The sequence below is a fragment of the Balearica regulorum genome, chromosome 8, assembly GCF_011004875.1.
Source record: "Balearica regulorum gibbericeps isolate bBalReg1 chromosome 8, bBalReg1.pri, whole genome shotgun sequence".
NCBI lineage: Eukaryota > Metazoa > Chordata > Aves > Gruiformes > Gruidae > Balearica > Balearica regulorum.
The window spans coordinates 32,782,351-32,805,774 of NC_046191.1; the positions used below are offsets into that span (position 1 = coordinate 32,782,351).

The window sequence follows — 23,424 nt, forward strand, 5'->3', positions numbered from 1 at the left end:
GAAAGGTTGATCCACAGTGTCCCTCTGGAGAAGGAAAGGGACTACTTGAAGCCAGATAGCCAAAGCTGCACGCGCAGTTCTCGCTGCTCTCAGACCTCTCGGTGGTACTGTCGGCTTTGGCGTCACAGGAGTGTTTAGAAGGTGCCAGCCGAGGATGAGGGTCCAGATCTTTAGGATGTAAATGGAACAAAAAGAATGACCTTGCCCCCAAGATCCACTGTAACAATTTTTTCCATCTTCAGCAAAGTCACACAAGTTTTTCCATCAGAAACTTATGTGACTTTTTTTTTTTTTTTTTTCCCCCCCCTGAACTTGCCCGCTAGTTGCCTGTTAGATTCCGGTTTTCCTCCCGTAGATGTGAGTCCTGTTGACCTAAGACCTCTCCCTTTCTGGTGTGGGTTTGGGGTTTCCCCCCCCCCCCCCCCCCCCCCCCGGTGCTTCCACACTTCCCCTGTCCTTACATTGGTAAAGACTGAGCAGAGCCCTGCGACAGGACAAAAAATACCGACTGTGCTGCGTGAGATCTGTCAGAGTTAACGTGGTTGGGGGGACAGGGCCGTAGATCCCAGAGATGGGATCACACAAAGGTGGTGACCTCAGTACAGATTCCTCAGACCTGATGAAGCGGGCTTGGGAAAACTCTAGCCTGGTGAATCTTTCTGCAGTGGAAGGAGGTTTTTTTCCCCTTCTCAATAGTGGGAACATGCCACAATCCTGAGCTGCTTCAGCAGGAGAATTGGGCAGGTTAAAGGAGATTTAGTTAAAGGCCTCGTTTCTTCCTCCCTTCCCTCCCGTTCAGGTGTGCGCTGCAGGCAGTAGGGTTGCTGGACTGCAAGAAGAGTTTCAGGCAGGTCACTAGTTTTTATGGCAAGCAACTAATGTGAAGATGTAAAATTACTGACTTAGTACTGTCTAAGGCTGTTGAATTGTCACTGTTGAGCAGTGAACAGTTTGTATCATTTAATAAGTGACAATTTGATGTAAAGGGTAAGTGGTAGAAAGAATTACTCAGACTTTGTTTTGCTAAGCCTTTGATCTTGTCTGAACTAAGAAAATAGATTGTTTGGAGGTCTGGGTGTCCAGGTTGATCTCTGGAAAGCTGTGTGTGACTTTCGCACTGCTCTGTTGCCTGTTCTACCTGGTGCATCTCCTTTGCTGCCAGCCGCCCTCGGGAGGGCACTCCTCAGCCCTTTCCTGGTCCCTAGTGCCCCGCGCGTCCCCTTCCGCCAGCCTGGCAGAGCCGCGTCTCCCACGCCCGCACGCCTTTCCGTGGAGGTTACGCACAATCCAGTATCCACCATCGTGGTTTTGAGGGTGCAGAAACAAGCTCTCGTGACCTGTTCAACGTTATCTCTGCTTACTGTAGTAACTACATTGGAATTAGCTGATTGCACTGTTCTTGGGTGTAAAAGTCTGCGCGTAGTACTGTGCCATTTACCATTTTAACTGTTACCCGGTGGCCCCTAGAAGAACGCAGGGAAAATGTTAATTGAGATGAGGACAATGAAACATTCTTGTCTCAGCCAAGATGTTTTTCTGCGCTAGTTTTTAAGAGCTCTTCTGGAAAACTGCCAAGGCACTCGCTGCTGGGGGTTACAACTCGTTCTGCCGAGGCGTCCCCGTGGTTGCTCTCGTGCCGTACGTGGGCTCAACCGATAGCGCGAGTAAGTACTGTGTGTGCTTACTACTGGCTGCCTAGCACCGCCTCGCTCACCGGTGTCGAAACTGAGTCCAGGCGCCGTTTGTAGCTGATGAACGGCACTTGATGGACGTTCTTCGGTGCCAGTGCTTTAGGTTACCGCTGGAGAAATGCTGTACGTTTAGACTGCTCTTTGTCATAGAACCCATCTCCTGCTCTGTCAGGCTGATCTGCCAAGCTTATGTTACTTGTGAGAGCAAAAAGGACTGGGCAAGTATGGTGTGTATCCTTTTAAAAACATCCCTTAGTTTGAATTGTATTTAAAAATGTATACATACATTAAAAGAAGTTGATCAAGTGGAAAAAAAACCCCACAAACCCCTAACAAATCTAGCTGTTGGATATATTTCTGCATCAATACAGGCCTAAGGAAGATGCCATGTGTAAATGTGTGCTCAGTGTAGTAAAAAGAAACTATTTCAGAGGCTGGTCTGGTAGCCATCAGGTTGTGCTTGTGTGATTAGACCTTGCTTTTTTTTCTCTTTTAAAAGGTGCTCCTCAAAAAAAAAAAAAAGGTCTTTTGAGAAAGTATCTTTTGGAGAACCAAAGTTACACAATGTTTTCTGTGTAATCAGGTTTAGATTCCTCTTTTGAAACAAAAGTCTAAATAATAAATCAGTGGAGTCAAGGGATTTATTTAGTGTGTGAATACATTGTGTAAATATATGAAAGGCGGTTTGAGTGAAACCTTCCAAAATGCCCATTCTGTCAAGAAAGCTGATACAGACGACCTTCCAAAGCTGATTATTTTTTAAAACTCCTTTTACGTAATACAATGAAAAGCAAAAAGCAGCTCTGCCTTTTTGCTGAGTTGCAGGTTCGCTGTTTCAAGGTGTGCGCATAAAATCCTTGAGTTTAGCAGCTTTAGAGCAGAAATCACTGCTGCTGCTTGGGTTTGATGGAAATTGCCTTTTGGATTATACACATCTGCGTAGTTTGTCTTCTGCCATATCTCTTTTTAGTTCAAAATCGTATTAAATTGTAGTTTGAGGCAAACCAACTGCTTTCAACCTTTGTAGCCACTTGCTCATTAGGAAAGCAGCAAATAATTCCTAGCAGGTGCTGCTCCTCGGAGGTTACGTTTGGTTGCAGATACCAGAAACGCAGGGTGTCGTCGTGGGATACAGCTGGGAACAGGCAAGCGCTTCGCCAGCTCTGTAATAAACCTCATCTTGCCCTGTAAAGATTAAAAACACGCCTGGATTGCCAGAGGTACTGAGTATCCTCTGCTTTTGGCAGAGCTCAGGCGTGGTATTAGAAATCCTTGGAGTTCTGTTTTAAAGGAACATGCTGAAGGATTCCTGTCTGTGTCCCGATAACGGTTGCTATCTTCTCTTCCCTAGGGAGAGGCTGGAAGTCGGATGCTGCCAGCTGGCCCAGCTGGAACACACGGTTAAGCAGTGTCACGCCTCGGTTCAGATGGAAGCCAAGAACAGGGGCTGGCTGTGACGCCTGGGTCAAGGTCTGGGGCTGGAGCGCTCGCGGCTCTGATTTCCTTGTCCAAAGAAAGCCCAAGGCCTCTGGGGGCGTGCAGGAAATACTCAAGGAGCCAAAAAGTCCACAGCCTTTTTTCTTGATGGTGCTGTTATGCATTTGAGTTGAAGGCAAAAACCCCACCCCACTAGTTACGTACGTACATTAAACCTCAGAATTTCTGCTGAGAAGCACAAGGTGATAGAATCCCCTCTCAAGTGAGGGGCTCTGGATTGCTGCAGCAGGTTTGGTGACCAGATGCGCTGGGCTGCTGCTGTGAATTCCCACAGCTCGTGTTAGGGGCTGGGGTGGGAACTGGCCGTGCGGGAGAACCTGGGGAAGAAAGACCTTTGTTTTGCTGGACTTGAGAGGTGACAAGCGAGGAAAAAAGAGTGTTGGGATACTGGGGCTCTGAAAGGAAAGCAGCTGAACACAAAGCCAAGCGCCTGTGATGGTTCCTACCCCCATGGCTGTGAAGGACTGAAATGCTGGTGTGATGTATCCTATGTATGTAGTGTGCTATGTAAGGCTTTGGAGAGGATAGAGAATGGGGAAAGGAATGGAGTGATGCTTGTTTTTAAAAAACCAAACCCCATGCAGGTGTGTTGTCCTGGACCTCTTAGTGCTTCTGTCAAAATACCCGATGTGACTGTGTTTGCTGAAACTGCTCTGCACTGGTGACAGCAGTGAAACCAGTAACAATGTCTGTGTGGTGCTTAACAGAAAACCGGTTCCCTTTTTACCACAGTGGGTATTGTCAAGCGATACCCCCTTCATCTTCATCCAGCAGGCCCCTCCTCGCCCTTCTCTTGCCCCCCTGCTCTTGCCGGGGTTGTGCTCTGGGGCTCCTCTCTGCTCTCCCGGTGCCATCTCTGGCTGACTGTATTCTTTGTTGCTTCCCACAACTGCTTGAAGTGGATGAAACTTTCTAAAAGCCATTTTTGATGCTACTGTGGCCTTTCGAGCTACCTCTTTTATGTATGTATTTGTACAGAGATGAGATCACTGAGAAAGTTCTCCAAGTGTTTATTTTGGTATCAACTTTTGGATGTATTTGTAAATTCTTCATTGTAAAAATCTAATTTATTGTTACAGTAAATGGCAGTTAATTCTATGGGGCAGTGTCTCTGATCAGCTCTGGTCTCACTTTGCCCAGTTACTGTGGATGGAAGTTGAATGCAGTTCTTGCCCTGGACAGTGGAAAGTCAGAGGGCAGGGGGGGTGGAGTTACTGCAGGAGCAGAACTCCCTTTAAGGGCCATTTCCATCCATGGGGAAGAAGTTAACTGGAGGGAGCTGGAAGAGCTGAAGCCCCTGCTGTGTGGGTGGTAGCTCACTTGCACTTTCCACAGGGGGGAGGACAGCTCACACCTATTGTCTCCCAGTGACCCCCCAGCTGTACAGCTGGCAATAATCACTCCCTTCCTTTGGTGGGGGGTAGAGCTGTAGCAGTGTGCTCCTGCCCCCAGTGGTGTGTGATACAGCCTACAGCAGAGGTCCGTTACGAGTGTCCTGCATCAAAGCAGATGAGGATTGTGCTGGGGCCAGAAATGAGTGCCATGGCTGGTGGCTTCATTTCCTGCAGCTCCCTCATTAGTGCTGAGGACCTCAGCTGAATCCTCACAGCAGCACCAGCCCTTTCTTTTCACCACTATGTTACAGGCTTTTTCTTCAACTTCACTCGGCCCCTTTCTCATCTCACCTGTGGAGCAGCACCCAGGAGCATTTAGTAAACTGCTCCCGAGCAGCCTGGAAGGAGGGGAGTCTCCTCAAGGCAACAGCTCAGAGCCCTTCACCCCTCCTCTGTTTCCACTCAGCCCAGACAGGTACCTGTCCTGACCCCTCCCACCCTCCCCTCTGTTCTGATGGCGTAGGGTGCCTTGTTAAAGAAAAGGACACGCAGACACATCGCAGCCAGGCTGTGGTGCAAGGATTTCCAGGAGGTACCTTTAATGTGTTTGCAGCAGCAGCAAGCAGTCAGTGCTAGTTTTGGCACCAGGAGTTAGATGTGCAGCACTACACATTAGACACCAAGTCATCCTAACCAACGTTTTATCCAGGTGAATAGAGAAAGTGAACTAAAACATAGTACTAGGAGCACATAGGAAATCAAGTTATGTGTGTTCTATCACACTTTCAGCTTGTAATATTAGAAAAATAAGACTAACCAGGTAAGTATTTTCATTGCCAAGAGTTTAAACCCACGAGAAAATCCCCACAGGTAAGTGTGTTGTACAAAGGTTAGTTCACCCACAGTAACAAAACAGCCGTACAGAAAGCACCCTCTGCCTTTTCCTCAAAATATTAGAAGCCAAAAATCGTGTTTCCATCCTAGAAAGTCACAGCTATGTTATGTTCAGAAACTCCATTCCGTGCTAAGGAAGGTGCTGCATACCGGACTACGTTACTATACTGTAGCAGAGGCGAAAGCGCAGCAGCTCAGGTCCAGCAGTTCTCAGTCTCAACCACCTCCGCAGTTGTCTCTTTGCTTCAATAACCATTCGTCTGCCATTTTCATGTCAACAGATAAAATACTCTGTTGAGTATATAAAAACTGTTATAAAAAGGCAATCATAAAAGATAAGGTATTGGCAGGCATGTCAGCTTTTTTTAATAAAAAAAATAGCCATTATATCTATTTAAATAAGGCTTTTTGTTACTGATTGTTCCAGTTACTGAAGGAAAACAAGGCCTGATGAAAAAACAATTCCCCCTCAACCTTACACTTCCTGGCCCGAGACCACCTCCTCCAAGAAGTCATTTCATGTGCAAAGTGACAAAACAAACACCGGGGGAAGCTCCTGAAATGATATGCCCAGTCTAGTTTCTCTTGCATTATTTTCAAAATCTTTAAAAAAAAAACACCCCTAAAACAAAGTCCTAAAATACACAAAAACCCCTTCATCTTGATATTCTTTCCAAAACAAATATGTACAGCACATTAATATGCAATATGCAAAAGCTCTGTGTTGCTGTTGGCAACGTCTATGCCCTCCCCAACCCTATTCACATGTGTACCTCTACTAAAACACAATTACATCACTAAGCCTGTTAGTTTGAAAAGGGAATTTAATTCACTTAAAACGTGTAAATTTTTGTGTAAGGGCTCCATTCATTTGACTCTGGATTGTAGACTTCGACCGTGTTCAAGAATTCATTGCCATCAAATCCCCCGACTGCGTAAATAGTGTTTGCCACCGTGGTGATGCCAGCGTTGCTCCTCGGAGTAGTCATACTTCCCATCATCTTCCACTCGTTCTTAGCGGGGTCGTACATTTCCATGCAGCTCACCGCATGAGAGCCGTCAAAGCCTCCACCCACAAAGAGTTTTCCTGTCAAAAGGAAACCGAGTGAGTGTTTTCCCGCTAAGCAGTGGCTGCATCACCAAACGCAGTGTCTTTGGGGAGACAAACCAAGCCAAAATGGAGGAACCTGAGGTTTTCCTGCAGAAACCCCTGCCTTACTCGAGGGCTGAAGTTGCAGTAGGCACCTGCTTGGGCTCTCTTGAGGATTAGAGCTGACTGGAAGTTACTGCAGGGTAAGGGCAAAGTCCGAATTCAGACAGACCCAGTTTTGAAGCTGCACGGCAATGTTTTGGAAATTCATTTTGGAAATTTGGGGTGGGAGGGAATGGCCCAAAACAAAAACAAGAGTTTGGGGGTTTTCTGGTTATAGTTTTTAATTAAATTGGAGGCATAGCCAGGCTCTTACTGTATTGGCTCCTGAGAAGGAACACAGCTTTATATGCTACTTGCAGCTTAACATGAAAAATTCATCAAGCGCAAGAGGTTTCTTCAGCGAGCAGCAGCATACCGTCATGAACAGCCACGCCAGCTCCCCGTCGAGCCACGTTCATGGGCGCGATCAGGGTCCAAGTGTTGTTCTCCGGGTTGTAACGTTCCACGCTGTTCAGGCAGTTCCACGACTCTGCTCCTCCGATGATGTATAAGTATCCCCCCAGCTCACACACTGCAGACTGATGTCTCCCTGCAACCCAACACCAGGGGTTACGCAGGAGCCATGCGCTAACAGCACGCCGCAGCGGCTGAAGTTTAAACCAGTTTTTTGTTTGGATTTAAAATCTCCGGGTTTGCAATCACCCTTCTCCCCGCTCCCACCCAAACTACACAGCAAACTTACGGATATTAAGGGGAGCACAACTTGTCCAGGATTTTGTTATGGGATCAAACACATCACAGTTCTTAAGTCCCTTTTGGCCGTAAGGATCTGAACCACCAACAATGTACAGTTTTCCATTCAGGGCACAGACTCCTGTTCGTATAGGAAAGACTAGTAAGTAAGCTAATAAATGACTCAATCTAAATGAAACCAACAGTCAGCCAACTGCAGCTGTGTTACCTGCATTGCAGCGATTGGTTCTCAGTTCTGGAACAGGAGTCCAGTCATCGATTGCGGGCTCATACATTTCTCCGCAGCTCAAGTCATCTGAGTGACCATTCGACCCACCCACGACATACAGCTGCCCCTACATGGAAAAAATAAAAATAATATACCTGCTTCACATATAAGTGCCCAACAATCCAAATCATTTAACACCTCACAAGTTGCTTAATTGCAGCTACACATTTACTGCTACCATTTTGTAATGTTTGCCCCGTTTGTCCCACCCACATTTACATCGTGTCACATCTCACCGGCTCACCACCCGCCACCCACCATCAGAACGGCCATCTGGAACCGAGCTCTTGGTGTTCTCATGGGTGCGATGAACGTCCAAGTGTCCTTCTGCGGATCGTAGCATTCCACTGTGCGCAAACACTCCTCTCTGTTGTATCCACCTAGAAGCAAAAGATTAGAGGATATCACATTTCCAAAGAGCAAGCACTTTGACTTTGAAGAACGCTGACTCTAGCGTACGGAGTTAAGAGCCACTGTCCCCCCCAGACCAAACTGACCCAGATACCAGAAGAATTGTTACTACTTCTTTTACCTGCAGCAATTAGCTTGCCGTTGAGTTCAGCCGTGCCCAGGCCAGACCGAGCATACTGCATTGGAGACATGGGCTTCTCTATGATATCATTTGGTTGAAGCTCAAAGCTCAGACTCTTCAACAGTCGCGGCGTGCTCGTGGGAGAGCTCTGAGGGCTGTTCCGGCCGTGCAGGAATATCACGCACAGCACGCCATCCAGAACAGCAAGACACAGGTAGGTGTTACCTGTCGTCAGGAGAAAAGGAGAGACCATCAATATAGCAAAGTTTTAGGTGAATGCCAGCTGGGGTGTTCTGATGATGCTTCTGCCCTTTTAAGTATGAAAACTCTTTTTTTTATGGTTAGTGGTTCCGAGCGTTACTGAAAAATAGGTATTTTAGATGATTAACGCAGTGCTCAAAGGACGTAAGACGGCAATCTAAAGACGTGCTAGGAGATGGTCCCCTCGCACGCACACAGCAAACAGCTCTGTGAATTGATCAGACGCTGCCCATCTCCTTGGGACTCTCTGGTTAAGTTATACACACCCCGGGATTTGGGATGGCCCTGTCCATAGGGAATGGAGGTGTAAGTGATCCCAGTTTGGCCCCAGTTATGCGAAAGACATCCCACAAATTCCTGAGCCAATTACTCAACTTGCATCATCAGTACGAAACAGCACCTCCGCATTTCTTCTACATTCTGAAGGAGATCTCCAGGGAGCAAGGGGCAGTAGGTACACAATACCAGAGGCATCTTTTACACAAACCCTCCCCAGTTACTCACTTGAAGTTCTCTCTGAAGCAATGATTTTCCACTCGTGTTTAGGACTCTGAACAGTAGCATTTGGAGAAAGGCTTCCAGAGGAGCTGCTACTAATCTGCTTGTGATCATTCTCACGTGGTGGCTTCTTCTGCAAAATCAAAAGGCAGCTACAGAAACCTAGCCAGAGACTACACCTCCTTCTACCTTTGCTTCTCTGAGCTAACAACACATAACTATTCAAGAGAACGGCTTCGTCTACCACCTCCGCAGAGCAGCATTTATAGCACACCTAAATTTTCAACAGAACATCTTGCCTACTCGGCAACAGCGGCCAAAACCCACCCTACATCTTATCTTGGTATTCATTTCATCCTCTGCACCTTTATGCTGCTGGTGTCTGACTAGAAATGAATTCTAATTCCTAGAAGACCGTATGCATTACCAGCAGGATTTTCAAATCAAGGAAAAACCTACACCCATTTGGAGACTTGATCTACAAACTGGAAGCCTCTCTTGCAAGCTCTGCTTCTGGAACTTGAGTTAATTATATAATGCTATTTGGAAGTGAATTAACTATTCTCTTCATTCCCTGAAGACAAATTAATTTCGCCTCAGTTCCTCTCTGTGCTCAGATTAGCTGTTTCTTGGATTTTACTCCCTTGATACTTCCCGCTAACCGGAGATTTCTGCTTCCTTTTCTTCTTCAATTAATTTTATACCCTAGCATTATTTTGCTCAATTAAGAAAACCCCCCAAATTTCGCATTTCAGCCTACACGGCACAGTTGGTTGGGTTGTTCAGGCTTTTTCTGAATCGTAAGAACCAAACACAACAAGTTAACATTCTGTCTGTTCTCTTCAGCAGCAAGTTTATGACCGCAGTATCAAGTTTGCAATGCTTGCACAGTTCCCTGGAGTCTGATCTCTATGGAAACTGTCGTAAGACCTCTGAAATACATCATCCAACTCAGAGATAACCTTATACAGAAGGGTTTGATTGCTATGCTCCGCTCACCGTGAAAACCAATTCACCTGTGGACGACATTTTTGTTATTTCTGAACCTTCATCCAATTAAGAGCTTATTCTCTTATCCTTAGATTACCTCAACAGTCACAGAAACTACAAACTTGTAATTAAAAAAAAAGCTACAATTTTTCCAGAACTGTCATCTATGCGTTTGCTCGTGTTAATTCTCTCAACTGTTTAGAATTTCTGAAGTTAGCAATTCTTATTATCAGAAAGGATTTAAAAAAAAAAAAAAGAAAGTTGAGAACTCTTGGCTTGATTTCTAAAAATGAACTTCCTGAACGTTCACCTCTCAACTTTCAAGTATTACAAGGAATAGTACCACAAGGCGGTGAGAAGTCTGTGAAGGCTTACTAAAAACAATTAAGAAACTGGAAAATTAACTGGCTTTTCATTTTCTTCCCTTTTCACTTCTAAAACCCATGTTCCGGGATGGAGAGTGTTTTACATAAACATTAGCTAAAAATTTCAAGAAGCATACTTTTGTATCAGCACATTCCACTGTTACGAGTTAAAATATTACAATGTATTGGCTTCTAACTCAGTGAATTTAAACAACCTTAATTTGTATAAAGCAATTGATAATTTACATCTATTAGCCCTTGTTTAGTCTTTGTTTCTTAAACGGCCTCCATTGTGCTAAATGATGCGGTTTTCAGGACTTGAGAATTATTGTATCTGGCTTGAAGTAAAAAAAAATAAAAAAAAAATCTCAAAAAGCACAAGGTGCGTACAGAGTCAAAGCATCGGCTATTTCTAGATCACAAGTTTTCTCCTGCTGCTTTTTTAAATCTCTCTCGCACATTACTAGTGCGGTTGAACAAAAGAAATGGATGCTGGCAGCTGAAGGATTAGCACTTAGGTCTGGAATCTTTTTCCGTGCCAAAATTTAGCCGATGCATAAGCCATTCTCCACTGCAAGCCAAGCAGTCCATGATTCTTTACAGTCTCTCAAATATCTCTACAAAGGCACAGCTGACTTGTTACAGCTGACTGCTCTTCTACCTCTTCTTTCTTCTAACAGCCTAAGATTTATTTTGCAGTCAAACCTACAGCACTCCGTTTTACAAAGGCTTAGAGTCAGTCTGCTGAAAAACCAGCAGCAGAGACTAAATCATCGCCTCCAGCAGTTTCAAGAAAGATACTTTTCCGTCACGTATGTCTCCATTAAAGCTTTCTCTGCTATGGTACGCGAGACTTCAGGTATGCTGTAAGCTGCTCCAGTCTATCTGGGGTTACCTCAGACTGTCTGCAATTTGTACCTGCACAAACTGAATGTGGTCATCATCACTGCCATACACCTCAGCCTGTCCATCTAGCAGATTTCCATCAAGCAGCTTGTGATCAGCTGAGTAGTACAGCGTTTGAACCTGCAAAAACAACAACAGAATACCCATGTGGCTACCGTCTCCATTGCTACTTAGCTACAGGCAGATTACAAAAGGCAGTCGCCAGCATACTTCTCGTCATCTCATCTCAATCTAGCAGAATGACAAAACTAAAAGGAAGCAGATGTCATGGTGGCAATCTTCAAACACTGGATGAAGGTTCCTTACTTTCTCAGCTTGAGAGAAATCTTCATTTTCCAGGGACTTCTACTGTTTTTCCAGCACAGAAACATTAGACAAGCAAGAGGCACATTAATTTGCAGAATTACACAAATTCACAAATCTCATGCAAGCATTTTCGTTATCCCCGCAAACAAGTTTTCTGCTTTGAAAAATACACGTATTTATCTCGATCAAAAAAAGTTCAAGAGAAGCCAACAGTGGACTCCAAGAGAAAGGTACGGGGATGAGGGAAGACAACACAAAAGGTTCTGGAGAAAACCGTTGTCCACAACTAAACATCAGATGCAACTGTTTCAGTGAAACGCATCTGAATTTCAACACGATCAAAGCTTTTAAAATGAACTATTCCAAAAGGAAATATACACTTGAGAATATACGACAGTATCAACATGTACTTTTGCCTATACAAGTGCTTCTGAAGATCTACCGTGCTCGTAGTAACAAACTGGGAAAATTTTGATGTTTCACGGGTTTTTGTAAAGTCCATTTTCTCCAGCCAATTAAAAATTTAGACTCCCCACTAATTTTTCCATTAAACACTGCCCAGGCTACATCTAGTATTAGTATTCATGAGTAAAGTCATTTAATAACACACAACTTTTAAAAGAATGTATCCTGTAAAGGAGTAAGTAAACACCATTAAATCATCATCATCGTTCTCTGCCCACAGCGGATTTTCTTAGGAGAACTGGGGCAGGACTGCTGCTTCTGTACGTGTCAATACACTTGAGGTTTCTTCTTGGTTCTTCAGCCTTGGTATCCTAGTTTTGTTAATAAACCTATGGGGAGATAAATCAACGGGGAGGAACAACCATTAGAAGCTTTTACCTACTTCACATTTACAAGCAAAACCTGCAAAGGAAAACATCAAGAATCTATGGCAAGTTTCAGTACCACCTCCCCAATTCTAAAGCGAGATACACGCCACTCTGAGGTTACTATACAGCACATAGTGAGCAAAAAAGGAAAGCGGAAGACCAGACTGAACAGTTCATTCAGCTCACCTGAATACCCCCCCAGTTTCTCAGCTTAGGGGTACCTACAGTAAAATTTAAATTCTTTAGGGTCATAGTTAAAAAAGTGAAAGAAAAAAAAATTAAAAGAAAAAGGGATCATCCTTCATATTGACTTTTTTAAACAAAAAAAAGAAAAAAGTTTAATCCCATTTTCTTAAAGACTAACCTCTTCCATTAGATCTTCCAGGCTGTCTCCATTCTCCCAGATGCTGCGCTGTACCCAGTTGATTACCTTTGTGTACAATTTGCCGTTGCTGGGTAGGCCAACATTGTCTTCCAGCATTACTTCAAGCTTGAATTAGAAGAGGAAAGGAAGATTTACTCTATAGGTATTACCCTTGTATTTATAGCATGCTGTACTTCACGTAGTGAGCATTACTCTCACTTTACCACAGAGCTAGAAAACGCCATCTACGAGGAGCTTTCAGCCTGTGCCACTGAAACTAGGCAGCACATTTAAGTACAACTGCGGTTATCTTTTACCCTTAGAAAGGATGCTAGTACATATTCTCTACGGTTAAGGTTCACATTAGTACGAGTACTATACAGAGCCAGAATTTTCACGTTGCTGGTGAGAGTCCATACGCCACGTTTTCCTACTCCCCCAAAGGAAGCCATGAGAGTTGCTCCTTGGGTTGCTTTTTGGAAATCACGCCCCAGAAGGAAGCCTACAAACTTAAGCTAACCTTTAACCGTGGAAGTTTGAGAAATTCTTCCTGTTCTGAAATCTGTAAAAGATGTTCCTGAATGTAGCCATCGATCTTGTTCAACAAACGTGAGTCTCCCATACAACTTGCAAAGTTTCGGTAAGAGATGCAGCTCTGAACATCCATCTTGGAGAGCAAGTAGTCACCACAAACCTTTTAAGAAACAAGGCTGCATCTTAGTTTACAAGCAGACAAGATTTTTATGCGTCCAAATTATCTATCCCAACATACAGCAACAGCTGTTTTCTAACTGCGGCACAGTGACCGTCTGTTGTCATCCCCCCACGCTAGAGCTGTAAATGAAACATCACCTTCCGCAGGGAATATGCGTATATTAAAAGCCATGCACATTTAAAAGCTACTCACATATACACTGACCCCACGCTTTTCTATTGAACGCCTATTCAAAACTGCTTATCTGCAATCAAGTAACAATAAGAATCCCCATTCCCTGGTCAAAGGTATCCTCCTTGTGGCAAAAGTAAGTCCTAAAGTCAAGCTCTACCAAACTTATGTTCAGGAGTGCATAGATTATTCTTTTTTCACATATCACTGCCACAGATTTACAAGTTTAATGATACCCTCAACACATCCAAGCAGAGCACCACTTCCACGAACCTGATGCAACCAGCTATGGCTCAGAAGCCCTTCTGCTTATACACGTGCACAAACACAAAAATCAACCTGAAAGAACCCTTCAGCACAAAGATAACGCAAGTGGAAGCGATACATACTGATGTCGCTCAAATCAATACAATGCTAATGAACATCTAAAGAAGCTCATCCGCTGAGCACTGTTTCCACAGAACAATCATTTTTTTGTCTCATTAACACCAAAAAGCATCATGCTGTCAGCCTGAGAAAGCAGAACAGGCTTCTGAAAGAGCCGAGACCTGTACCTGCTTAACTCTCTCCATCTTCAACTTCTTTGCTGCAGAGTATACATCTTTCACCAGTTCTTTATCAGCTTTTAACCTATTAAAGAAATTTTATCTTGGTTATTTTGATTTTTTAAAATTAAAATCTGCTCTCTCTAGTTTCTGTGAAAACTACTTACTGAGCAGTATAGGCATAATTCAAGAGAACTTCAACAGCTTCTGGATTGAGATCATCGAATTTAACATGGGAAATTCCATGAGAATCACTATCACTATTGAAGATTTCAAACAGGTAGGGACTGCAGCAAGCTAGCACGGCTCGGTGCGCCAACATCTCATGTCCACATACCTTTATTTAAAACACAAATAAGAATCCCACATGCTGGTAAGAATTTTTTAATGTACATTTGTATTATAATAGTATAAAGGCCTACCCAAGTGAATGCCACAGTTCAAATCAATCATTCAAATCAACAGTCTCCAATTTATGTCAGCCGAAAAAAATGTTAGCATCGCTTCTCTCAAAGTACATCTGTTGTTTGGGTAGGTTGTTTTGGTTTTCGGTTGTTTTTTTTTTAAACATACGCATTTTTCAAAAAAATTAGATTCTGAATTCTCACGCCTCACTATCAGTGAGACACACAGTATTACATAGTGTAACAAAACACCCACCGTATTCAACCATCATACTCAGATGGAAAAAAGTTACCTGGAGACGGACATCGCAGAACTGACCACTTTTACGCAACGCGTTTAGTTTGGCAACAGATGACTCGATGAAGTTTTCATCTTCGAACATCAAATACCCATTAGGAATCATTTTGGTGTTGGTCTGGCTGAGAACAGAACATACAACGTTTAGAGATACAACATTTTTTTTCAATTTTGTTTGCAAACAAATATTCATGGGGAATTAAAAAAAAATCCATCAAAAAAAAAAGCCTAGAAGAGTACTACTGCTGTTGACATGTTGACAACAATCCTTTGGAGTGACTAGATTAAGGATTTTCAGAGAGTGAGGCCAGAACTTTTAACTTATCCATATCACTTCAGCGGGTACCAACTCCAAAACCACACACTGAACCTGTGCTTTCTGGTGGTTTTCCAACTTGTTCCCACAGAGATTACACCAAAACCTTATTCCCCTCTATAAAGATTGGATTTGGTATATTCATCATGATTTTCTGCTCACTGCATGAAATCTGTCATACTGGTCAGCTTTTTTTTTTTTTTTTTTCCTTCTTCAAAAATAAGAACTGAGAATTTAAAGTAACTAGTGAAGTGGGATAGGTATAGAAAAATTTTTTTGTTTAGCTTTATGAGTAATGACTTAAGTATTTTAGAGTAGCTGGAAGTCACGAAAGAACATTAGCACCAACAAAACAGACAGAATTAAAACACATTATGAAGAACAACCATGTATTTTAATTCATCACAAAGCTACAACAACTTAAATAACTTCAGGAAACTAACTTCTGAATTTGGAAGCTATTTTATAACTCATTTAATTGACTCTTTAGTTAATTGATTTTTAGTTAAAAAATATGACCCTGAGGTGACCTCATGAATTTGAAATGATAATATCATCAAATTTGTAAGTCTGAGTTGCTAACATAAGGAAAAGTATACTTTCCTCAACAATTTGAGGAAAGAATATGTGGGATACTACTAATGTTACCAGCAACAATTTTTATTTCCATCTGAACTTTAAGAAAATTCTGAACATCAGACTAAACAAGAAAACACCCAAAACAGAAAAAGTGGATAGCAAAAATCAGTAATAAAAATAGCAAGCCCCACCTGAAATCATTCTAGTGTTAATTCCTTTATTTTAAATTCACTTACTACTGAAAGCATTCAACCCTAAACTGGCAACAATTATCTTACTTACAAAGATCATTACCCATTTGTATACATTTTCATTTGTTGTGTTTTATTAGAGAAAAAGACAGCAAGGTTTTAAAGTCACAGAATTTCAGCAAAAGTATTAACTATTGTATACACAGCTAACAGGACCCACTTACCTAGCAAATATGTTACTGTAAATTTTTAACTGGGAGATCTTTAAATAATCCACTGTGTTAAAACAGAGTGCTTCGGTTTCAGTATCTTCTGGTAGGGAAGATGTTTGTTGAAATGCAAAAACAGACGTGTCTTTGCAGCTGCAATATGGATTCCAAAACTATCAGGCTTGAAGATGATGTAATAAAGTCCTTAAGAGCTATAGACATGAATTTCTTCTGTGATAATCATGCATCATAATCTGCAATAAAGGAGACGTTATCAAGTAAGGACAATAGACAGTACTACCATGTATTTCAGATGAAACTTTAATAGTGCCTTACAGTCAAATTCCTGACCCAAAGAAACAAGTTTTTCTTCGCAAAAAGAAAACAGCTTGAAAAATTCCATACTGACGCCAATGCATTCTCATGCCTAACAAGAGGTCAACCACCATCGGTTTTTATACCTACAGAGACAAGAAACTGGCTAAATCAGTGCTTAGAGAAAAAGCTGGAACAGTGGAGTTCCACTTTTAGAGAATTCCTTACCAACTCTAACCTTCAGCACTTCCTGTATCTAGAACATGATTGCTTGCTTACACAAGCAGACAACTCTTAAGTAACAAAACAAAAACAACTACATTTTTAAAAAGAAGCAATCCACATCCCTCCTACCTTTTGCTTTTCCTGTACTCATCTACTTATATCCTTCTTCTACTGAATGCCTAAAATGGACTGAAGATGGATTAAGGACATCTCTGAAATGACTGGGCATGTCTCCAGTCCTCAGTACCTCCAAAAAATTTGTAAAGTCAGAAATTGATATTTTGATGATAACTTTCTTAGATTAAAAAGTCTCTTTGCTACCCCGCAAACAATCTGTTATGTTCTGACAGTGCAGACTGGGGTAACTTTGCTGAGATTCTGCATCCGAGTAAGCTGTTTATGTGGTGTTTTTTGGGGGAGGGGAGAAGGGGAGGAGCAGCAGGGAGGGAACAGGCAATGAACACCCACTCTGGAACTTTCCATGACCCTGATGCCACCTCTGCAAAACACTGAGCACTTCATCCACTTGAGTTCCCCACCACAGTTCCAAAACTATATTTGTATCTACCGATTAAATGCCACACTGGGAATCAGGTTTCCTAAAAATACGTGCAGCTCGTTTCTCCTCGTCAAAAATTAGAAGTCACCTATATTGTAGGCATGAGACCCTCATGACCCTACTGCCAGGCCAGCACTGACACAGGGGATCGTTTTTGGCAGGAATTGTACCTCCCTTGGTGTCTGAGTAGATCAGCAGCTGAAGCGCCAGGCTGATTCTCCAGAGCGGCAGGGGGCATTATCCCACAACATACCAGCTCCACAGGAGAACTGCTTCCATCCTTAACAGCTTCTTGCAACCCTGAAGACAGAATATTTCAGCCAGCAGATAACCGGGTAGAAAGAATTAACATTAGTTAAATCTGGCTGCTAGAACAGACACAAGCACATACGTATAAAGAAGGAAACAACTGCTCCAGAGTTGCAGTACCCCTGAACACAAGGAGGGCTACGGGAGCAGTACTCCAGGGATTACAACTTTCTACAACATACTTTAGTGTCAGCATACTTCGCTAGGAAAAAATGTCCATAGATTAAATTATGTTCTTTTTGTAATCCTATACGCAAGTTATGAAATTCAACCCAAGCTCTATTTACCAAATATTATTTAACTAAGTATTTGGAAGTCAACGCTCCTTCTCTTGTTGGTACAACTAGTGTAACCATGCCGGTTTCTAAAGCACACAAAACAGTGTGTGCTTATCAGTTCTTAAAAACAGATTCACCTCATCTGAAACACTCTGTTGTCCAAAGATGCAGAGATATTATTTCAACACAAGTGTTGCAGTGAATTAACTTAGAAGTTACAAAAAGCTATTAAAGTTATGCTTCATCAAGACCATCCACAAATGTACAACAGAATTATCACTAAGAGACATACGACTTTATAATTTCAGATTTTAAACCCTCCATTTCTGCTGTAGAAATCACCCAGACGTGATGGCTAGACTTACCTAGCCAAGTGCAAACTACAGCAGGCATCTAAAAAAGGAAAATCAAGAGAGACAAGCTCTGAGTTCCAGGCAGGAGTTGCACTGGGTGACTGGTACAGCGTCAGACCATTTTGGTGAAAAACCTTGGACCAAGCCAGTCACCACTTGCTTGATTCTGAGCAGAAAGTGACACATCACACATCAGATTATCCACCTTGCTCACGCTGGTTTTAAACCAACTTTTTCTCACCTGCCAGATCTCTCAAAGAAGTGCTGTTGTTAACTGGGTAGAGGTCCGTAATTACCAAAGCAAATTAAATGTACACTGCAACCACAGTTCAGCCACACAGGCTACTGGTCTGCTTGCGCATAACATTATGCATTCCCCCGTTCAATATTCATTGGGATTGCTGTTAATTACCAGCACTGAGGCTCTGGGGAGATTTCGAGTTACACGACAACTATTCAAACAATTTCAACGTAATTCCAGAATCATCCTCATTCAGTTTACATCTCTGGGCGTGTTTTGTCACGTTCTGCTGTAACGGAAGAACTTTATTTCAAGTGCAGTGTTTCAACTTCACCCAATGTGCAGGCTTACGACCTTCAACACCTATAAAGGACATCCAAAATAATCCTGCATCGAAATGGAAGATTTGTCTTTTCAAGTCCTCCTTTGTGCTTGAGGTCTAAACCACACATTCGGCATTTACGCACCTAATAGTACTGTCCAATCTGAGTATCTAGGAATTTGAACGTCTTCAGAATTACCACAGTTTCAATGCTGTTGTATGCAAACCGTGGCTTATATTACTACTCAAAATGGCATTAAATAGCACAAGCATAGTCATTACTGTCCGCATTCTTTTCCATTTGGTATACTACTGCTAGAACAAAAGCCAAACAATCAGCCAAAATTCAATGAAAAGCCAAGAATGCTGCATTTTCTGCATTAAACGTTATAAACAGGTACTGCGAACAAATTCCTTTCTTAAATTATTTTAAACACCTAAATAACTTTGTCATTACCTTTATTCCCCCCTTACTTATACTCCCTTCTAGCTCACCACACCAAGAACCGTCAGTGGCTTATTTTATAATTTTCCAATACTTTGAATTTTTTTTACACCAAGTGTGATGTTCACAGATCACTGTCAACTAGGTAAAGCGTGAAGTCCAGTGCCTCTGAAATAATTACTTTTCAAGCGCCATCAAAATGCAATTGTTTAAACATGTTAAAGCTACAGAATTAGCATTCGAGAATGGGAACAACATATTTGAGAAATTTTTTGCTTTATTTTAAAAATATGTGCAGGAAATAGGCCTGCTTTCAAGCAGGAATTGAGTGATAGATAAACTCTGTATTTCCATTCTACTTTGAATATTAAAGATCAATACTGGTGTTGAGCCTGGAGACACCACCTTCACTAGGTGTAATTCTGCAGAGGACCGAGACAGGCCAGAAACCATGAAGCATTCCCACGGTGCGTTTCGATGATATGGCTGTACCCAAGTAGAGGAATGCCAGTACTCAAATGTCTGCCCCATTGCTCAATTTAAACGTAATTGTGTTCTAATAAATGTGTTTCCTAAACACATACTGTTATGCACAGACTGAGATCTTCATTTGCTACATATATGTAACGCCAAATCATGGAAGATTCATGGCTCATAACACACGCATACGTTTGCTGCACATAACTGACTCCAGAAGAGAAACTGCCCCTTTTTAAACTCATCCTTCCACTTCACTGTATATACACTTAAAGAAGCATGTCAGAAGACTCACCTAAATAACAATGATACTAAGTCTTCTCATCCTTCACTACACTATCCTCTTACATGTATCTTGCAAACACAAATACTATTGAAATACGATTAGCTCAGTTACAAGAGCAAATAAATGTCATAATTAACACATTTTAAATTTGTGTTTAGAATTTAGTATCTGTTCATCCCACTTTTTTTTTAACAGTTGTTCACTGCAGAAAATATTCCAACATTGGAAAAACCTGCTGCATGATGATAACTCTTGAATTTCTCCAAGATTTAAAACCCATTATGCAGGACTCTCCACTGCAGAGTCACTTTCAGAGGATGTACCAGCTGTGCTCTCCGGCAGGGTACCAAGACAACAAATCCCAGAGCTGCATACTGAGGCAAAAGTCACCTTGCCCATGACCTAACAACACAGGTAGTATTCATTTTTCCTCCTGCGAACTCTCATCTTTAGTACACTCCATTGGTACTTTCTATGTGCAGTATTTCATTTAAAAAGCAAACAAAGCAAATTTTGCACAAACTTTTTTGTAAGATTAAGGTATTACCTCCTCAACTCACGAGTAAAACACTATACTCGGGGGGGATACTTTTAATCTTTTGATTAAAAGTCGTTACTCGTCAATATAATGATGGACACTTGGTGATCCAGTGAAACAAAACTGGAATTGAACACCACAGTTGGTAGGTATCTGTATCAGAAGATAAAACCAGATGTCCTCAAAAATTTTCTCTCATACACTAGCATTTATTTATGGTAAAAACACACAATCTTTTCATGTCTGAGTTTGCATTTGGGCAAAATGGGCCAAGATATATATCAACATACTTTACACCACTAAACAGGCTCAACTTCTTTACACCAGTGAGTTAAAAATAAGAATCATAGAATTTATATCAATTTTGGTTTGCATATTTACTTTTCAGTTGTTTTCCACTTAAGATTTCATCTCATTGATAACTATGACTTGTAAACAAAATTGTTCTATTTCACTGCAAATCAGTCTCAGTTGTGCTCCCACCCCAACAGTGAGAGGGAGAGAGTATTTGCTGATATCAGTTAAGAATTGAAGGGGAAGGAAAAAGTACTATGGACATTTTCCAACATTTTTTATATGCAGTCCAAGAAGGTGTAATACTTAGACTGTCCTCTACAGAGAGCAAGCCTGGAGAGCTCTTTCCAACACACATTTATGTATGTAGACTTAAAAAAATTTCTAAGTAGTAGGTTTTATGCTTGAATGTTACTGCTCTTTCAACTACAACTCTCAGCTGTAACACACCAGCTGCCCATTTAATACTCACTTCCATGGCTATCCCCCCCACATGCCTTTGATAGACTGTTTCGCTGAGTCTTAGCACTAGTCATTCCGTCCCCTTTTCCACACTGGTTTTGTGTTTCCTCTTCTCCTTTTCCGCCATGTTGTACCTTTTTTTGTTGTTGTCACTGTCTTTATACCTCCTTCTACCTTCTGCCTCACATGTGCTCTTAAAATCTGTCATTAATCTTTGAAAGCGCTTTCCTTTTTTCCCCCCTCCACATAGGTTTCTTTTTTTCTACTAACACACACTTCCCACAGTTCTTCAAACGTTTGTCACACAACAAGCAAACTGGTGGGGTTTTTGTTTGTGTGTTAACTGTCTCCCACCCCCCCATTCTGAGCACGTTTGTCCTTTCTTAACCATCTCCTGCTCCTTAAGAACTCAAGCTGAGAAAAACAAAATCAGACCTATTTACAGTAGCTAAAGTACTGTTTCCTAACTGGAAAGTACTCCCTGACTGTTGGGCCCTGTGCTCCAGGAGTTAGGCTTGTGGCTACAAAATCCGCTTTCTAAAATTAAACCAATCTCATCATCAAAGCATCACATCCTGCTTGGTTTATTTTGTAGATCCCCGACAGAAAAGAATAAATGTGGTGTCTACACACCCATCACTGGAAATAAAATAAAAAAAATCCTTTCCTTCACAAACCAAGGAGAGTGACATGATACTGAATTTCCACTAGTCTATCACCGCTCAGTCTTGCTCTCCTTCTCTTTAGAAAATAACTTGGACGCCTCGCCTCTCACTTCATCAACGTTTTTCCATCCTGCATGAAATTGTAACCAATTCAGTTTTTAATGTCTATGTGAATCCTATATGAAGAACACTGAAGCTGCCAATGTGAAGATATTTTCCACCTTGAAGCACTTCTGAAAAATTCGAAAAAACTGCTCAAAATTTGTGCATGCAGGCAGAAAATACTGTACTTCTCCCCCACCCCCCCACAAAAAAAAAAAAAAAAACACACCAACAAACCCCTTCTGGTCATTCATACTCATCACCTTTCTCCAGAAGCACTAATGTGGACTGACAGCCACTGTTTTCGCTGTATTATCTCCTATATCCTAGAACTGGTATAAATGACAGGGAGGGTCATGACATTGGCAACCAGCTGTCAGCACATGTTCTTCAGCCCGAAACGGCTATTTTCTTCATTCAAGTCCAGGATTTTTGCGATTCTTTTTTTCCCCCCGCACTTAACTAAAAATGGTTTAAGAAAGGTGCCGCTACGCGACTGCAGCGTGGCGCTTGGAAAGGCGCGCAGGCAACGCCTGACCTTGGAACAATACCTATCCCCTGGGGCAAGCCCCGACTTTCTGGGCCGGGGGCTACACGTTCCCACCGTGCGGGGCCGGGGCAGCGCCGCCGACCTCCCGCCACCCCCGGCGGCAGCCGTGAGGGAATCGATCCCAGACCAACCAGGCCATTTACACAACTTCGCCTCCATGAGCATGGCAACTTCGAGATCTGGCCAGCCTTTGAGAAACCGCCTCCAAATAAGCAACAAAAACCCGCGGAGCCGGAGGGGCTCGTGTTCCTTCAGCCGAGGGCACAGCGCTGAGGGGCCGAGCCCGCCCCGCCCGCCCGCAGCCCCGGCCCGTCGCCACCCCCCCGCCCCCGCCAGCGCCGAGCGGGGAACAAAGAGCGGCGGGGCCGGGCTGGCCGCCCCCGGCCTCATGGTCGCTGCGTCCCCCTCGTCCCTCCACGCCGCCGCCCTTCCCCTCACAACCGGCGCGGGCCGCGTGTGGGCCGACGGCCCGGGACGTCCCGCTGGGGCCCGCCGCCGCCCCGCCGTACCTGGTGCCTCTCAGCGTAGACGATACTGTTCATATTGGGAGCCTCCAGGCTGAGGGGGAAGCCGACGCGGAGACGCAGCCCCAGCCCGCCGGGAAGAGGGAGCGGAAGGCGCCGGGAGAGCGAGGCGAGGCGCAGGGATGAAGCGAGGCGCTGCTGAGAGAGGAAGGGGGCAGCGGGAGCGAACCGGAGCTGAGCGCGGACACGGAGCCGAGCGCGGGGACACGGAGCCGCCTCCGGGGCACCACCTGCGCGGGCGCGGAACTGCGCACTGTAACCCTCCGCCTCTGTGGGAGGCGGGCGGGTAGGCGGCGCTGAGCGGCCGGCATCGCTCCGCCGAGAAACAAGTCCGGCCGCGGCTCTCCCTCTGCGGGTGGAGGGCGGGAAGGGCGCTGCCGCCCGGGTCTTTCGCCTCAGGCGGTGG

At 43.3% G+C, this 23,424-nt stretch overlaps 2 protein-coding genes across 8 annotated transcripts in view; one reads left to right on the forward strand and one right to left on the reverse strand.

Moving 5' to 3' along the window:
* Nucleotides 1–3,297, forward strand: part of SWT1 (SWT1 RNA endoribonuclease homolog) — a 36,982-nt gene extending 33,685 nt beyond the window's left edge. For all 6 annotated transcript variants that reach the window (XM_075760542.1, XM_075760547.1, XM_075760543.1 and 3 more), the window contains one exon: nt 3,043–3,297. In XM_075760542.1, coding sequence (XP_075616657.1) covers nt 3,043–3,148 — 106 coding nt within the window. In that variant the 3' untranslated portion in view covers nt 3,149–3,297. The remainder of the gene's footprint in view (nt 1–3,042) is intronic.
* A 1,794-nt stretch (nt 3,298–5,091) lies between these two features.
* On the reverse strand, nt 5,092–23,384 carry IVNS1ABP (influenza virus NS1A binding protein). Of its 2 annotated transcripts, none has more exons than XM_075760551.1 (15): nt 23,004–23,384; nt 16,089–16,327; nt 14,774–14,900; nt 14,244–14,413; nt 14,086–14,161; nt 13,166–13,339; nt 12,646–12,771; nt 11,155–11,262; nt 8,888–9,014; nt 8,123–8,347; nt 7,849–7,970; nt 7,531–7,657; nt 7,312–7,443; nt 6,985–7,158; nt 5,092–6,503 (listed from the first exon to the last, which is right to left on the reverse strand). In XM_075760551.1, the coding sequence occupies exons 3-15, from the start codon at nt 14,882–14,884 to the stop codon at nt 6,250–6,252; spliced, it is 1,926 nt and encodes a 641-aa protein (XP_075616666.1). In that variant the 5' UTR covers nt 14,885–14,900; nt 16,089–16,327; nt 23,004–23,384; the 3' UTR covers nt 5,092–6,249. The 2 variants fall into 2 exon arrangements, with proteins under 2 accessions (XP_075616666.1, XP_075616667.1); XM_075760552.1 differs by lacking the exon at nt 23,004–23,384 and adding an exon at nt 16,743–17,015.
* Nucleotides 23,385–23,424: the final 40 nt, after the last annotated feature.

Coding starts and splice junctions, on each gene's coding strand:
- IVNS1ABP (XM_075760551.1), bottom strand. CDS start 14,884: ATGATTCCTAATGGGTATTTGATGTTCGAAGATGAAAACTTCATCGAG. Junction 13,340..14,085: donor AGATGGAGAGAGTTAAGCAG/GTACAGGTCTCG, acceptor GTTTCTTAAAAG/GTTTGTGGTGACTACTTGCT. Junction 7,444..7,530: donor AACCAATCGCTGCAATGCAG/GTAACACAGCTG, acceptor CTATACGAACAG/GAGTCTGTGCCCTGAATGGA.